The sequence below is a fragment of the Phalangium opilio genome, unplaced genomic scaffold, assembly GCF_054372755.1.
Source record: "Phalangium opilio isolate 3A_F unplaced genomic scaffold, DU_Popi_V2 ptg000045l_1, whole genome shotgun sequence".
Classification (NCBI taxonomy): domain Eukaryota; kingdom Metazoa; phylum Arthropoda; class Arachnida; order Opiliones; family Phalangiidae; genus Phalangium; species Phalangium opilio.
This window is the reverse complement of record NW_028324168.1, coordinates 2,015,530-2,032,394: the sequence shown is the minus strand read 5'-3', so window position 1 is coordinate 2,032,394 and position 16,865 is coordinate 2,015,530. Positions and strand designations below refer to the sequence as shown.

Genomic DNA, 16,865 nt, shown 5'->3' with positions numbered 1-16,865 from the left:
ACGAGTCTGCCTTTGGCAATGGGCGGCCATGACAGTTACCGTTTTTTCTTTATGGGAAAACAGTATGGGTGACGTCACACCGGCGCTTCTGACAGCACTCTATACGTTTGGACTGGAGATAAAGCTGGAAATGTGGGTGAGCGAATTTATACCTTCTCCCTAGTAAACTAGATATCACTTCTTGGTGATGGGTATTAAAGTAACAGAGTTACCTCTTGATCTTCAATTTTTAATGATCCTTTAATTAATAAAGTCTTGGTTGCTGTAAAGTTATTCGCGATTTTATTTAGGTCTGATTCCATCTGGACTTTCAGGGATGAAGCCAGTAAGTCTCTTAATTTTTGATGGTATGCAGCCCAGTAAGGTGAGATCTATCAATTATTAATTTTTTTTAAATTAATACATCATGCTTTTAAAATAAAATGTGTTGCTTTAATTAATAATTTACGCTAGCGTCTTGGGCGGATTCTAATCTAGTTAACTCATAAAGCTGCTCAATATATTCTTTAAATTCTGTCAGTAAATCTTTTAGAGTTTTTTCACAATTTTCCTTTTGTTTGATCTGCGTTTAAATTACGTTTAATATGCCGAAAATAAACTAGGATATGTTTTGCACTATACTTGAAGTTTGATTATCTCTTCAATCGAAATTTCAACTTGTATTACATGGAAAAAGTTCATCAATCTAACTTTTTCACATATTTGTATTAATTTGGTATTAATTGCTTTATAATTAGCAAATGTTTCTTTCAACTAAAGAATATTTTTAGTTAATTCCATACAAAAGCATCGTATTATTATCGTTTACCTCTTGACACGATAATCTAGAATTACCAATATATTCGTCCAACTTTACATTGTTCCAAGTTATTTTTGTTAAGCCTTGGTTGATATTTTCATCCGTGATTTCAGCTGGAATTTTAAAAAGCAACCTTTCTTCCTTAGAAACTGAAGAAACAGTCCTATGGGATGGATAGTGTTACTTGGTTTCTTATTTATTTCATGTTTTAGAAGTGCTTTTACTTGTTGTATTCGTGAACTAGTAATTCCAAGTTTCGTAAATGTTTTGATGTTCTTTTGTAATTCATCGTCACATTTTTCAACGTTTCTGGGATTTCAAACCCCATAAACTCCCAATAATTCACTTCCGAAGTGATTTTCAGTACATTTCTGTGAAAATTAGTCGATATAAAATTTGCGGCGAAATGTTAATTCAAATTTAGCGGGGTTGTAGTTCTAAAACGCACCGCGAGGTAGCGTTCGGAACACTCCGCCATCTTTTGAAAATTAGGCTTAAAATTGGCGGCAAGTGCATACAGTTTAACTTGAAACAGGTCGAAAATTGTTTTTTACTTTAAAGTAAAAAACAAAAAACATGTTGAATATGTGAAATTTTTACGTGAAACGTGAATTTTGTGGGCCTAAAAACCTTTTTGGAACATTTGTGCTACTTTGTAACTTTCATTACCCTAAGTTCCTTATTGTATTGTTAGTTTTTTTTTCTTTTTTTTATTCTGAATGACCAATTTATACTGTACCATCTTATTTAACTATCATTATTATCTTTATCTTATTTTATTTTATTCTTATTTTATACATATACATGGTCTTAATTAATCTCGTGTTATTATTTTTGCCCAATATCATTGTATTTTTTGCTCCTGATTGTTGATGTTTTCTTATTTGTAATTACATTTTAGTTTTTTTTTTTTGTTTTCTCTTGACAATTTGTAACTACGTACGATGCCCATTTACACGTCACTTTGATGACTTTGTGGGCAATCATTCACTCAATAAATAAATAAATAAAATAAATAAATAAAATAAATAAATATACAACTAAGAATACTATATATTCAAGAATTTCAAAGTTTGCCATTTCAACTGCGTTTTTGGGCCTTGGCTAAATTCGGATATTATAATTCAGCTTGCTTCTGGACCCTGGTATGTAATGTTTTAATAGTTTTATATGGTATAGAAATTTTTATGCCAGTAAATATTTTGGTGCAAATGCACGCGTAATTGTGTTATTTTCGTAATCTATAACCATCGGTTGCGCGTTGACCTTGAATTTTCCGCCATCATTAGGTAACTGAACCCATCAGAACAAAGGATTTAAAATAGGTTTTTCATTATGATCAACAGTTTATAATTAGTGGATGAAAACCACTGACTCCATTAAAATGTTGTCTCAATTTTAGACGATTAGAAAGAGAAACTAAATTAAATAAGCAAATATTCCCAATATTTAATTATGTTTCCGTTAAGTTTGTGAGTTGACAGACAAACACTGCATGGAATCAGAAAATGGGGGTGATAAGGGGCTGGGAACTTAGGAATGCCTAAAAAAACGGGCTTACAAAAATGAAAATGGCTGCTTTTGATGTCTGGAATGGAAAGCTCTTTTTCATGTTCTATTATGTTTCTGGGCGAATAAATAACCGTCTCTAAACATAAATCGCCTTGATATAACTTCGTCAATCTCTCCGCGATTATTACGTAATTTAAAACGTCTAAATTAAGTGGTACGAGCCACAAAATTGAACTAAGCCGTAGCGTAAGCCTTGGCCACTTGGCAACTTATTAAAAATTATTCGCGAACAAGATGTCGTATGTAATTAACACAATGATAGACTGGTATAAAGTTCAGGATGAACATCATAATAATTCTAATATGATGTGTATGGGAGCCCAGGCTCCTCCTGGGCCGGCTCCCACAACTTACGCTATACCCATAAATGCAAATCATATTTCAATGGATATGGGCCATGATATTGGTAAGTGTTCGGCAATGGCAAACTGTAACAGGAACCACGGTAGAATTAAATAAATTCAATTGGTTTTTAGCCCTCCATCACTTTAATTCACCCGATAATGCTGACAACAGCCATCATTCTATGAATAACAACATGAATGTTGTTATAAACGTTTCCCCCCAAGTTAATGAGAATGCGGAAAATATCCTTCCCTCGGAGGTTGACCAACGCATTCTTCCTGCAGAAGTTAATGAAAGTGTTATTTCCACGGAAGTTGGGGAAATTCAGATTATGAAGAAAAGCAAAAGGCTTAGAGATCCATTTAAGAAAAAGGATTATTTGTGTGAAGATTGTGGGAAGCAGTTGTCCAGTAGTTTTCAACTCAAGAATCACAAAAGAACCCACACTGGTTAGAAGTGATATTATTGATATTGTATTTTGATTGATTATATTTGTGGATTGTTTTTTTCATTAGGAGAAAAACCGTTTATGTGTGACAATTGTGGAAAAGCCTTCATATCAACTGGTTCCTTGAAAAGCCACTTAAGAAAAGTTCATGACATTAAAAACCCTAAATTAACGTATCATTATGCCAAGTCCGGTCGCCCCAAGAGTACCAAACCAGCTGGTTTAACTTTCAATTGCGATATCTGCCAAAAAGAGTTTCAAAAAAGGAAAAATTTAAGCTCCCATCGGAGATTACATTTCCCTAAACGTCATTTTTGCGAATTTTGTAACAAGGCTTTCCATAAAAAAACAAACTTAACCCTTCACCTTAATATCCATCTTGGACGCAAACCTTACGTTTGTAAAGTCTGCAATAAAAGCTTTTGCGCCAAATCTAATCTAACTTCCCACGAGAAAATTCACAGTACCGAAAAACCTTTTAGGTGTTCGCTTTGCGATAAAGCCTTCATTTCCAAACTGTATCTGAAATATCATTGTAGAAATCATCAATATACTGATAGAAAAGACAATTATTGCTTGAAATGTAAACGGCAATTTAATAATGTATTGCATTATAATACTCATTTGGTTAATCATCACCGACAAAATCCTAAATCCAAACCCTACGCTTGCAGCAAGTGTAGAATTTCTTATTCCCAACGAAACAGTTTGAAAGAACACTTGAAAAAGTATCATCCCGAAACTCAGGGAGATTTTAAAGCCTTGGACCATACAAAATGTACATCCGCTCTTAAGATGGTCAAGGAATCCTTTGATTTAGAGAAATTAACGGAAAAAGTTGTAGAATCTGGGGTTCATTTATGTAGGGTTTGTTTCGCGTCTTACTCGAAGAAACTGCTGTTAGATAAACACATTGCTCTAAAACACCCGGATTACGAGAAAGAAGTAGAAATTGTTAATAAAAAACTAGATAAAGAAAATTTACGCAAGAAAAACATTATTTTGCCCAAAATGATTGGTTTCGTTTGTAAATTATGTTTAATTCCTTACACTATGAAAATTCATCTAATGAAACACATTTCTAAAATTCATCCTGAGTTATACAAAGAAGAAATGATCGTACCCAAGTCGGAAATAGATAGTATAGTCGAAGGGGTCAATAAAAATCATTCTGTAACTAAAGTTAGTGAGATAATTAGCAAAGGTATTAAAGAGGCGATTAGAAAACCCGCCCCGGTTGTAAATAACGTTAAGAAAACAATCCCTCAGAAAACTGTTGATGTAAACGAATCCAATTTTTTCGCGGATTCTCCCGAATCGAATGAAGATTTTGGACAAGATAATTTCGGATTTTACGATTCTCCTTCGGAACACAATGACTTTGACGCGCCCCCCGTTAGTGGTACTTCAAAAGTACCAGTACCTCAAGAAGAAAAGGTGGGAAAGCCTAAAGAGACTACTTGCATCTCGGAGTTTTATGACGACGAAGATTTGAATAAGTTATACGAGCAAGAAGGGGAGTTGGAAGTTTTTTACTGCGACATGTGTCTCTCTTGTTACTCCATGAAGATACATTTGAAGAAACACTATATGAAAATGCATTCGGAAAATACCGAAAAGATCGAACAACTCGCGGCCGAAATTGAAGCTGAGAAGAAAGCGAAAAAGAAACCGAAAGTTACGAAAAAGAAAGAACCGACCCCAATTTCTTGCGAAATTTGTGGGAAGACTTTTAATCATCGCGCGAATTTGAAGATGCATCATTCCCAAGTTCATATCGATGAACGTTGTTTTCCTTGCAACGTTTGTAGCCAAACTTTTAAAACTAAAAAGCATCAAATTCGTCACGAATTGGTTCATTCTAAAGAGAAAAATTACGAGTGCGCTACGTGCCATACGAAGTTTAAATACCGGGACGGTTGGAGAAGACACGTTAAAAAAGGTGGTTGCGTTGAAGGACAAGTTAACTCGGAATCCGAAGACGTTCCTGATAGTCCCGAAGTTAGAAAACGAAGGGGTAGACCAGCTAAGAACAAGAAAATCAACGAGGATGAGAAATTGGACGAAGAAATTGTTGATGAGGAGGAAGAAACTCGGGAAATGTCAAAAACTGACGAACAAAGGAGTAAAAGGAAGACTAGGGAACCGAAAAAAGTCATTTTAGAGGATGATCAAGAATCGAATCTCTCGTACTCTGAGGAAGAAATTATCTCTGAATATGATGAGGATTCTGATGAAGAATATACGAGAAAAAAAAGAAAAAGAAAAACTGTGGCTTCCAAAAAGAAAAAAGAAAAAAAATTATGAACAAATTTTTTTCTCTGTGAATAAATAAAATAAAATTTTTCCAAGTGGTATATTTTATTTTTCTTAGCAATAAAAATGGTGTCAGAAATCGAATTTTCTTATAAATATTTGTAGCGTATGAGCAATTTCAATTATAAATATGACGAAAGTTGTTTCAAACTTGGCGCTTGTTTATAATTTATGCAAAAGGGGCGGAGAAGTAGGCGCGATTCAAATGACGACGTCACTTGTTTGTTGTCAGTGGTCAGTCTGCATCTCTGGGAGGTCAACTTTACGGCGTTATATCTTAGGCTATGGACAGTCTAATTGAGGACTAAGGTATAGGATAATAGGAAACGTATTCGCGGCCGCCCTTAATTAATTAAAAGAAATAATGGAGTGGCCGTCGATCGTAACGAATTTCTTCGCCCAAACCCCCCACGGTTCTCATCATCATCACGAAGGGATTAACTACACAAATTTGCTAAGCCTCGGCTCGGCCGTAAGTCTCTTCCCGCATAAATTTACATTATTTTCAATTACTTTTGAGTGTAAAAACTATGGTTTTCGTCGTTTTTTATTCGAAATGATACAGAATCAACACGCGAATCAACAAATGGGTGTCAATTTTGATGGAAATGGTAATCCCAGATACGCGAGTGTAACGAGCCAAGTACATCGTCATCAATTAAATCTCACTAATTTGGAAGCGTTGCAGCAAGTGCAGGCGGCTCAGCAGCAACAACTGCAACAAATTAATAATAACCATGCACACGCCTCTTCCGTGGCGACAACTTCAGCGCTGCATGTTCAGGCAGCTCATATACCCCATGTACCACAACCTTCACACGTTGTATCGGAACCCCCTCAACCTCAGGTTGTCAATCAAAATACTGTTAATGCGGATACTTTAGATATGGATGGGCGTTCCTCCTCGCATTCCTCATCGCGTCATACCGCGGTAGCCGCTCCTACTGTCCCGGAAAGGAAAGCATTTACTTGTAAACAATGTGGAGAAGTATTTTATAATGAGGAAGCTCTCATGCAACATTTACGGTTTTTTCATAAAGACGTGATGCCTTTCACGTGCCAACTATGCAATGATAAGTTTGAGAAACGTAGTTTGTTGCAAAATCATTTACGTAAGAGACATCACGTTGAAACTCCCAAAAGCACTAAAAAGGTTATAAAACTGGACAATGGCTTTTTTGGGTGTGATTTATGTGATCGAACTTTTAACAGACAGTTTAAAGTGTACGCCCATCGGAAAACTCACTTTCCTAAACGGTTTAAGTGTTATTTGTGTGATCAAATGTTTTTTGAGAAAAAGTATATGTTACTTCATATTCAAAGACACAAAAAGAGCCCTAGTGGTAATGTTAGAAGGAAGTATGGCCCGCCGCAAAAGAAGGATTTAGCTTTCTTTTGCGACCAATGTAATAAGGGATTTACCCTGCAAAGGAGTTTGGAACTTCACCTCCAAGTTATACATCAAGGCATTAAACCATTCAAATGTCATTTGTGTGAAATGGGATTTTGGAAGCACGCTTATTTGCAATCGCATTGTAAAAGAGTACACGCTTGCGACGCCAAACCACCTGGACCGAAGAAAAAAACGGGCCCGAGAACCGAGAAAGGGAGATTGAAGAAAGAACAAGCTCAAAAACGGAAATACATAGTTAAAAGGAACATAAATGGAGCCAGAACTCAGAGAAATCGACACGCTAGAGATCATAAATTCTTTTGCGAATTTTGCAGTCAAACGTACACTAATCAAAGCGTCTTCATTCTCCATCAACAAAAGCATTTGGGTGTTGCTAAGAAAACGCCGTGTTGGTTATGCAAAGAGTATTTCGAAGACGAAAGTAAAATGAATGAACATTTATTGGAAGTTCATAACCAAGAACCAGTCAAACACGTTGCCAGATCTTCCAGTGGTTATTACGAGTGTCAAGACTGCGACGACGTATTTCAAAGATCGAGAAAGTATTATTTTCACCGTCTGAAAAAACACGGCGAGAAAAGAATCATTTGCGCGTTTTGTTCGAAAGGTTTCGTCAGTATTGGAACATACAAGTGTCATCGAAATATCCATGTTGGAGCTAAACCCTTCATGTGTCCTTACTGCAAAGTTGGTTTCGCGAATAGAGCCAATTTAAATCTTCACGTCATAAGATCGCATTATAGGTACAACCCCCTTTGGTGCGGAGCTTGCAACAAAATATACGCTTCTGAGGATATGTTCAAGACACATAAGGAGGAGCACGAAGGAAAGTTCCCCTTCATGTGCTCCATTTGTTACAAAGGTTTCGATGACGAAGAAGAACATAAGAAACACGCCTCGGGTTTCCATAAACCTCAAGTTGATAAGAAATACACTTGCCATCAATGTCGAAAAGGTTTCGCCTACCCCAAACTTCTCCAACGGCACATACAAATCTGCAACAAACCAAAACTAAAGCAACATAAATGCCAATTTTGCGAGAGAAGATATTCATATATGTGCTCTCTCAAGGATCATTACAAGAAATGTCCCAAGAACGTTGATAATTATAGACCAGAACCGGCGAGAAAAAAGCCGGCTCCTATTGTCAAGAATGTTACCATCCCAGACAACGTTACCGAGATTGATGTCAAGGTCGATTACGTTTGCAAAATATGCTTATTCCCCTTCCCGGATCGACAAGCAGTGTTAAAACACGCGAAAGAAAACCACGAAGATAAGGATGCCGAATTGACAATGATCTGTTGTTTTCGCCACCCGGATGATGAACGCGATTTTACTAAAGAGGATGAGATAATCGCCGCGGAACCAGAAATTTTCATTAGACTCATAACCTTTTATTGCCAAATTTGCAAGATTCCGTATTGCTCTCCGTCGTTGCTTGAAAAACACGTGACGAAGTACCACCCTAACTTTCTGAATCGCTACAAAGAACTAAACGAAGAAATGACACCACTGACTGGTCTAATGAGGATGAGAAGCACTAGAACGAAGAGCGGCAGAAGAAGCGGAGAAAAAACGGACACCGAAGATTTTTATAACGAAATTGCTGGGGATTCCGAATACCCGGACACGGAAGCTATGGTTGATGACCACGAATCTGAGGATGACGAAAACACGGAGGATTCGGATTTTGACGACACCCCCAAGAAAAAACCAACGAAACAACTTCCACCTGAAAATCCTAAACGTAAAAGTGCCAGGTTGAACAAGGATGCGGATAACAAAACTGAAGAACCGCCTAAATACTTTTCCTGCAAGACTTGTAAAAGTTTGTTCAACGATAAATCGGCTATTGACAAACACGTCAACAAATACCATCTGGCTGGGGATGGAGAAGCCATTTCCGAGAAAGATAAATTGGAGTTTGAGTACATTTGCGAGTTGTGCGATATGCATTACACCCAACAAGACGGACTGCTCAGCCACATTGAAAGTAATCACGAAGATATCTTTCGAAAAATGACCGAAATTGAAAAAAATACCAGCGTTGAGACCGAGGAAAACGATAATACTAATAACCAAGTTACTTTCGATGATTTGGACGATTTAATCGACGATAACGATTTAACTTGTAAAGTGTGCGATATAAAATACACCAAAAGGTTCTTCTTGAAGAAGCACATTGAAAAGTACCACCCAAATTACCCTAATGACGAATCGCCTCTCAAACAATTACCCGCAACAAATACCGAACTTCAATGCAAAGTCTGCAACATCACCTATAATTTGCAATCGTATCTGGACAAACACATAGAAAAGTACCATAATAATTACCCTAATGCGGATATAGTCGAAGAAGTAAACCCGGCAATTGCCGAAAAGAAGAAAAAGGCCAAGATAGCGTCGGACGAAGACTTAACTTGCAAGATATGCAACATATTGTATTATAAATCAGTCTTTTTGGAGAAACACATCGAAAAGTACCATCCGAATTACCCCGAGAAGAGCGGCGAGGAGATTACCGTTGAGAAAAACATGGCGAAGGATGCTCTAAAAAACTCTAAGAAGTACAAGTGCCCCGAATGCCCAGTATCGTATTCGATGGAACATCATTGGGTTCGACACATGGAACTCTTTCATCCAAATTTTAAAAAGCCCATCGTTTCGAAGAAAAAGAATGTTAATAGCGATGATTGGGACTCTGAAGTAAATAAATTCATCTGCAAGTTTTGCAAAATTGAATACACGAAAGATTACTTCCTGGCGAAACACATTGAACGTTTGCATCCGAATTACTACGATAAAAAGGAACCGCAAGACGATGAAGATGATTTGCATTATTACTGCAAAGTCTGCAAGTTGCCTTACTTTTACCGGAACAATTTGGAGAATCACATCGATAAATACCACCCTGACTATTACATCGTTTACCCCGAAGATTATCGACCTCTTAACGGAGAGATAGAAGACTCAAACCTAAACGAAGCTCAGGATTCAAATGCCACCGAAATTCAGGAACCTGCCCCGGATAAACCGGAACTACCTAAAGCCAGCCATATATTTAGTCATAATGTTGGGACGTTCCCAACACCAATATCTCAACCTGTCGAACCCACTACTGACACTGAACCGCCTCAAGAATCGGAACAACATAACCAGACAAATGTTAATCAATTTAACTCGAGTACAAGCGGTACAACCACGTCGACAGCTCAAACGAGAGCCAATTGTTTATACCAACAACCTCGTCCAAATAATCAGCCACCTCAAACGCAAACTGGTTTTCAAAATTGCTACGTGCAGCAGCAACAACAACATCACGCGCTACCTCACGCGAATGCCTCTAATTCCGTTACTAATCCAGCCAATGTTTCAACTACTTATTCGAATTATAATAATCCTTGTGACGCATTAAGCTTTTTAGATAACCATCTCAGGGAAGAACCAATTAGAGTTGAAAATAATCAGCAACATTTTACTCGTGGCACCAATCCCGCCGTACATCATCCACCTATGATAGCTTCCGAAAGGAACAACTACTTCGATAATAACAATCATCATATCAATCCAGGAACTGGAAACGATTTCTCGTATTGGGATCGCGTTATCACTCAACCCGTTCCTATTCCTAATAACGTCGCACCAACCCCTTCGTTCGCGATGGCCAGTTACAACCCAGCCGATTCTTCCTCGTTTCACGCGCTTCAAAATAGACCTCAGGATAGAAGTGGTAACGTTTTTACGGCTGCTTCCGCTTCAGCCAATCCAGTTATGCCAACGGCAAACCCAGATTCGGATGGAGATGATCCTTATATGCTACCGGACACTGGCTTTGGCCTTAATTACGACTCGGACGATTCCGTTGATGACGCTAAAGTTGGGAAGAATGGGCCGAACTTAAACACACCGAAAAAATCTACGGAAACTGTGACGAAAGTTAACAAATTTGAGGAAAATTTTCTACAGTTTTCTAAGAAAACTCATGAAACACCAGAAGTTGAAGCGAAGGAGGATGAAGCCGTTAAGGAAGCGAAATCGAAAGCGTTCTTTTGTAAAAAATGCCCTATGTATTATTTGAGGGACTATTTCTTGGATAAACATTACCAGAAAGAACATCCGGATTTCTGGGACGAGTTACAAGCTAGCAAACCGGAAAAATCTGGGAATAAAGACAATGCCGATGGAAAAACATCATCGAGAAAAGGCGCTATTTCCTGCAAACTATGCACAAATTTGTACAATACCGAACTTATGATGATGAGGCATTACAAGAGTCAACATCCTGATGAACCAGAAACTGCCGCGGCTGTCGAGGAACTCGAAGCTATGCTGAAAAAGATCCAAAAATCCAAGTCGGAATACCTATACGTCTGCGAGATCTGCAGCAAAACGTACCAACGCAAACTATCCCTTCAGAAACATTTCAACGCTACCCACATGAATATCAGACCATTCAAGTGCGCCGATTGCGATAAAACCTTCACATCCAAACACTCGATGAACCGACACGCCGCTAACGTTCACATAAACCAAGATAATTTGTTCGAATGCGAACGTTGTAAGATGCATTTCAAAAAGAAGGAAACTATGGAGAAACATAATAAAAACATACCGGATTGCTTGGAACGTAAAGAGGCTGCTAAGAAGTCTGGCGGTAAAAGGCGGACCAAGAAAAAGAACAACAATGAGACCACGGATGACGAGGAAGAGGAAGATGAAGATGATATCCCATTGGCTCGTAGGACAAGTATCAGGAGAAACGTTAGATCAAAGTCGAAAGCGGTTGTCGAAACTGACGAAGAATCATCTTCCAAGGATGTTGACGACGTACCCGCAAAAACTAGCGGCAATAGAAGAAGAGCGGTGGGTAAGAAAAAGAAAGATATAGACTCTGCGTTAGAGGAACTTTCGGATTTCGAAGAGGAAATTAAACCTAAATCCAAGAAAAAACAAACTCCAAACTCGAGGAAAAAACCTGTCGTCGCTGAGCAAGCCAGTAGAAGGTCTACGCGTAACAAAAGAGTTAGTTTTAAGAAATATACTAAAGATTCTGATGAAGAATCGGTTTCCGAAGACGAAATTGCCAAAGAGAAACCGCAAAAATCATCCGATAAAAACATCGTTAAAATAAAACTTAAAAAAATTAGTTATCAAGGTGGATCCGACAGTGACGACGATTTAGATATTTCCAAATCGTCCCGAAATGTATCTAAGAATAGTGATGACGATGACGTAGATCAGGGTAAAAATGTCGCCTCAAAACGTAAATCTGAAACTCAGGAAGAAGTCAGCGATGGTGAAAATTCTTACAGCGACGCTAGTTTAGAGTATACGCCAAAAAAGGCTAAAATAGCCAGGAATGCTAGGAAAAACATTAACCCGATTAAAAGAACTGATGAGCTTGAGCTTGACGAAACCGCTAGTGTTTCTTCCATCACTTCCAATAATCCTAAAACTGATAATGATGAAAAAACTGACGAAAGCCATATTGTTAAGTCAGTTCAAATTTGCTTAGAAAAACTAAAAGATCTAAATGAATAACTGAAGCAAAAGTTGCTAAAATTTTAGATACGGTAGTATAAAATGTTTTTATTAAACTCCAAATGCAAGCTAAAAACTCATTCAGGCTTAAAGTACAATTTTGTTACTTTTTGATTTTTTTTGGTTCGTGAGGTTCTTAATATTTTATTTTTTAGCTTGCAAGTGGATTTTAATTTCCTAAAATGTAGTTTATAGATACTTCTTTATTCTTTTTATTGTTTTTCACATGTTTGGATAAGTTTATCCAAAAATTACTTTGTGTACAATATTTTTTAAAAATTAATTGAAATAAGATTTTGAAAAAACAAAAGTTCAACATTTTTATTTCCAATTGTATATACAACAATTAGGCTTTACTAACGAAGGGGTATTATAGAAGGCTTTCTATAATTAAGGTATAGTTCTTGGCAAAACTCTTATATTAATATAAAAAGGTTAATATTCTCATGACTGTCTTTTTTTTCTTATGACTATGATGTTGAGCATTTATGACAAAATATTTTTCGACATTATTTTATCGAAAACATTTTGTTCCAACTTATTAATTATAATGGACATCGGTTTTACAATCTTCTTTTCGTAATAAAACGAAAAATGATCTGTGTCGCTCTTTTTGGCGAATTCCGGCGTAGTTGCTGGTGACTTGGGGCTAGGAACCTTTGCAATTTCTTCTATATTTGACGCTGATGCTTGAAGATTTAGTTTTGGAATACGATGCTTGACTTTTTTCTTCATTTCCTTGGTATCGGTGTTCGTCGAATTTATGCTAACTTGGGTCGCGCTTGAATCGTTAACTTGACTATGCAAAGAAAGTTTTTTTGACTGTGTCTTCGCATTTTTCCCCTTTTTCGGTATTTTTTCGTCACTCGCGTAAAGATCTTTATTTTCCTTGAATTCAATCATTCTTTTAGTTGGCCTCGGAGTCCTGCGTAGATGTATTCTCGAAGGTACTGGCGATTTATCCAACTTGGGTCCTTTAGAAGCGGAAATAATTTCACTCTTGTCCTGGGAAAGTTGGTTTATCTCGCTGTCTTCTGACTTGTCAGTATTTGCATCACTTTCAATTGCAAGTTTAGTTTCTTCGACTACGAAAGATTCCGAGATGTTTTTCGGACTCGTTACCGAAAGATTAGACTGTTTTGCAAGCGTGCGGGTTAAAATTCGTGAACTTGTTTTGATCTTCGATGGCGATTGGATTGTTTCGTCAAATCTTACTCGTTTGGGTGGATGAAGAATTGTTTCCTGAGGATTAGGTTTTATTAGATCTTGATGTGTTTGAGGCAATGCTAATCGAAATTTGGGCGTTGATTGAACCATTTTAGGTAAATTCTCGGCGTTCTCAGTTTGGGTTTTCGATTCAGTAAGGCTCATAGTTTTCAGGATGACTCTCTCAACTTTCTCCGATTCTTCCGGAATAGCGCTTCCGCTTGATGAAGAGACTGTTTTGTTGATGACAAGATTTTTCGAGGCATTTCTCGTGGTCATTCGTGTGGGTGAGGGTATTACACGTTCTCTAGGTTCCTGCGAATTGTGAACCACGCAGTTTTTAGCTACAACTACGTCGACTACTGACGGTTTTAAATTCGGATCACTCTCGTCTGTGGTACCTTGGATCGTCTCTTTGGTGTTTAAAACTACGCTACTTTTAGGAGGAGTGATATTTGAATGTATTCTGACCAGATCGTACACAAAATCGGGAAACAATTTTCGTTTTCGAACACGGTTAATGACCATCTTCTCAAAAACCGGCTTTTGCGTTTCACTTTCTGCCTCTTGAACTGTAGTTTCCTTTTTAGTCGTCACACTTTCAGAACCGCGTTCGTGTTCATTCTCATTTGAACTTTTGGGGACATCAAGCTTTTCTTCCGTTTCCGATTTTGCTTCAGTTGGAATATCATTTCCATTTTGATCTAAGGCGCTATTGGTATCTTTATTTTCCAAGCGTAAATTCTTCCCCTTTCCATGTCTAAGGGTGTAAATGAATTCTGACATTTTCACGGGCTTAATTTTTCTGCAGCTCTGACGCGCTTTGGACGCTAAAATAGTCTTTTTAGGCGCTGTTGGTTTCTTGACGTGTGCATTAACTTTCCACTTCGATTGCGCTTCTTTGCTTTTAATTTTTGATTTAATAGGTGAGGTTTTGGGTGACTTATAAAATGGTTCCGTGTTAGTTTCCTTTTCAACCGTCTTTATTCCTGGTGATACTCTTGGCATCATTCTGGGACCACTTTCGGGGGTAATCTTCGAGGGTGATTCTATCGCAACGATTTTAGGCTTTGTAGCGTGCCTACCATTCAAATTGTCGTCCTTTTTAACCATAGTAGGTGCTACGAGACTCTTATGGGCGATTGGTGGCATTTCTCTCGAATCCTTCTCAACACGCGTAACAGATTGAGCGACTTTCTTTACTACTTTTCCTTCGTCTATCCTACGTAGTTGCAGTATTGGCATTCTTTTAATAGTCATCATTCCAGAGGTAGTTTTAATTGTTTCTACTTTTTGACTGATGGGACTAACGACTAAAGGATGCTTTCTAGGTCTACCCCTTTTTCTTTGAACGCCAGGTACTTTCTCGGGTTTAGGCCTAATAGGTCTTTGTACTTTTTCGGGTTTAGGCCTAATAGGTCTTTGTAGTTTTTCATCCTGAGGATTCTTTCTGGGTCTGCCCCTTTTTCGTTTAACTTCATTGGTATTATCGGGTATTTTAGGTTTACAGCGTTTCTTGGGCATAGGAATTTTCGATAAGTCAATTTGTCCGTTTGTCCCGTTTTTCAAACTATAATAGTCTAAAGCAGTCATTTTATGAATGCTTTTAATGTGTTTTAGAAGGATGGTTCGAGTTTTGTAGTTTTGATCGCATATATGGCACGAATTTACGTGACTTGGGATATGCACGTTTTTGCGATGGGCTTTTAAGATAGCTTTATCATGGAATATGTCATTGCTAGTATTGCGTAATAACTCTTTGGGCTGGTTATAAGCCTGTCTTTCTTCAAGCTTTAAAATGTGGTCCGCTTTAGATGAGTGGTATTTTTTATAGTGCTTGATTAGGTTGTTAATTCTAGAGAACTGAGTGGGGCATTCGTGGCACGAATGAAATTGAGGCGTTTCTTTTATATGTACTATTTCCGGTTGACTTTGGGTTTCTGACCTTTCGGGTTCATCTGGTTTTGAAAAATCAAGATATTGTCCAACAAATCCATTTACTTCGTGAGCCGAGTTTGATAAGTCGGTGTATACTTTATCGTGATACTCCATATCATCTTCGTTAATAGAACTTGCTGATACTGGAGTGGGTTCATTAGGATTTATTGTTTGTGGGGGTTCATCAAATAATGACGCTCCAAATTCGTGGAAAATAAAGGTATTAAGTAAGTTTTCCATCATGCGGATTAATTATTGACTTTAATTCTAGTACGCGTTTGCAAGAAGTACGCGTTTGTGTAATGATTAGTAATATTTTTGTAACCTTTCTACACAGGGTACCTTATGGTGAATCAGCACAGCCCACTCACCATGTGCCCATACGTTCAAAATTTTAACTAAAAAACAAAAAAGAAAAGGTTAATTTACGAAACGCAAAAAACAAACAGTTAAAAAAGTCATTAGTTACCTTGGCATTTTGTGTAAACCAAACTAGGTTAAAAATACTAATCGATGTTTGTTGCAATGTTTCCTTTGTTGTTACATTACTCAAACTCGAACCGACTCTCTAACAACAAGGCTACAGAGCGCAGAGCAGTATCAAAGAGAGTACGGTATGGTCACTGGTAGCAAAGAGAATATCGGGGAGGAGTGGAAAATGGGGCAAAACTTGTCACTCTTTTCTACCCCGCATCTTCAACGCGCAGTACCGAGGCATTTCCGTTTGAGACATTAAATGGTATGTAGGTGGCGCTACTGAGCCGGAAACTCCCTCGTACCGCTAGTATAATTTAGGCGAGACCATGGGCGAGACATAACTATTTACGCTTGTGGAGCGGGGAAGGTTCCACTCCTCCCCTATATTCTCTTTGCTGGTAGCGCGGTATATGGTCTGACTCTGACCGTCTGCTAGAGCATGGACCACTCGATCACGCGTTTGACGACGCAAGCTGCTCGCGCACTTTATATATAATAATATATCGAACGCGCATCGTAAAGCTCGTCAAAGTTGCCGTGGAACAATGGGAAAAGGGATTTTTTTTGGAATCCTATACTAAAATAAATTAAATAACACGTATAAAACAAAAACCATATAGTCCTAAATCCAAAAACTTCATCCATTTCCACGGCCAACTGTATTCTTGCTCCCAAACACAGCCCACTCGATCACGCAAGTTGCACTCGCTATAGAAGCCCCTTCAAACAGCCAAAAGTCAAGAATATGACCGATTAGTACTCCTTGGTAAACGAGTCTAAGAATTAGCATTATGTCTATGGGAAAA

At 37.8% G+C, this 16,865-nt stretch overlaps 4 protein-coding genes across 4 annotated transcripts in view; 2 read left to right on the top strand and 2 right to left on the bottom strand.

Annotated features, from left to right (window-relative positions):
- The window catches only part of LOC149676651 (uncharacterized), a 53,881-nt gene that overhangs the window by 1,092 nt on the left and 35,924 nt on the right, over nucleotides 1–16,865 (bottom strand). The window contains exons 5-9 of the mRNA XM_089837721.1: nucleotides 1,024–1,170; nucleotides 809–962; nucleotides 622–753; nucleotides 449–562; nucleotides 213–371 (exon numbers count right to left, since the gene is read on the bottom strand). Coding sequence (XP_089693847.1) covers nucleotides 213–371; nucleotides 449–562; nucleotides 622–753; nucleotides 809–962; nucleotides 1,024–1,170 — 706 coding nt within the window. The remainder of the gene's footprint in view (nucleotides 1–212; nucleotides 372–448; nucleotides 563–621; nucleotides 754–808; nucleotides 963–1,023; nucleotides 1,171–16,865) is intronic.
- LOC149676659 (uncharacterized) lies at nucleotides 2,342–5,521 on the top strand. Its single transcript, XM_089837718.1, has 3 exons — nucleotides 2,342–2,777; nucleotides 2,848–3,165; nucleotides 3,232–5,521. The coding sequence occupies exons 1-3, from the start codon at nucleotides 2,606–2,608 to the stop codon at nucleotides 5,469–5,471; spliced, it is 2,730 nt and encodes a 909-aa protein (XP_089693844.1). The 5' UTR covers nucleotides 2,342–2,605; the 3' UTR covers nucleotides 5,472–5,521.
- LOC149676658 (uncharacterized) lies at nucleotides 5,741–12,748 on the top strand. Its single transcript, XM_089837702.1, has 2 exons — nucleotides 5,741–5,952; nucleotides 6,046–12,748. The coding sequence occupies exons 1-2, from the start codon at nucleotides 5,845–5,847 to the stop codon at nucleotides 12,436–12,438; spliced, it is 6,501 nt and encodes a 2,166-aa protein (XP_089693828.1). The 5' UTR covers nucleotides 5,741–5,844; the 3' UTR covers nucleotides 12,439–12,748.
- On the bottom strand, nucleotides 12,733–16,329 carry LOC149676657 (uncharacterized). The gene is made up of 2 exons (XM_089837717.1): nucleotides 16,052–16,329; nucleotides 12,733–15,980 (listed from the first exon to the last, which is right to left on the bottom strand). The coding sequence occupies exon 2, from the start codon at nucleotides 15,823–15,825 to the stop codon at nucleotides 12,925–12,927; it is 2,901 nt and encodes a 966-aa protein (XP_089693843.1). The 5' UTR covers nucleotides 15,826–15,980; nucleotides 16,052–16,329; the 3' UTR covers nucleotides 12,733–12,924.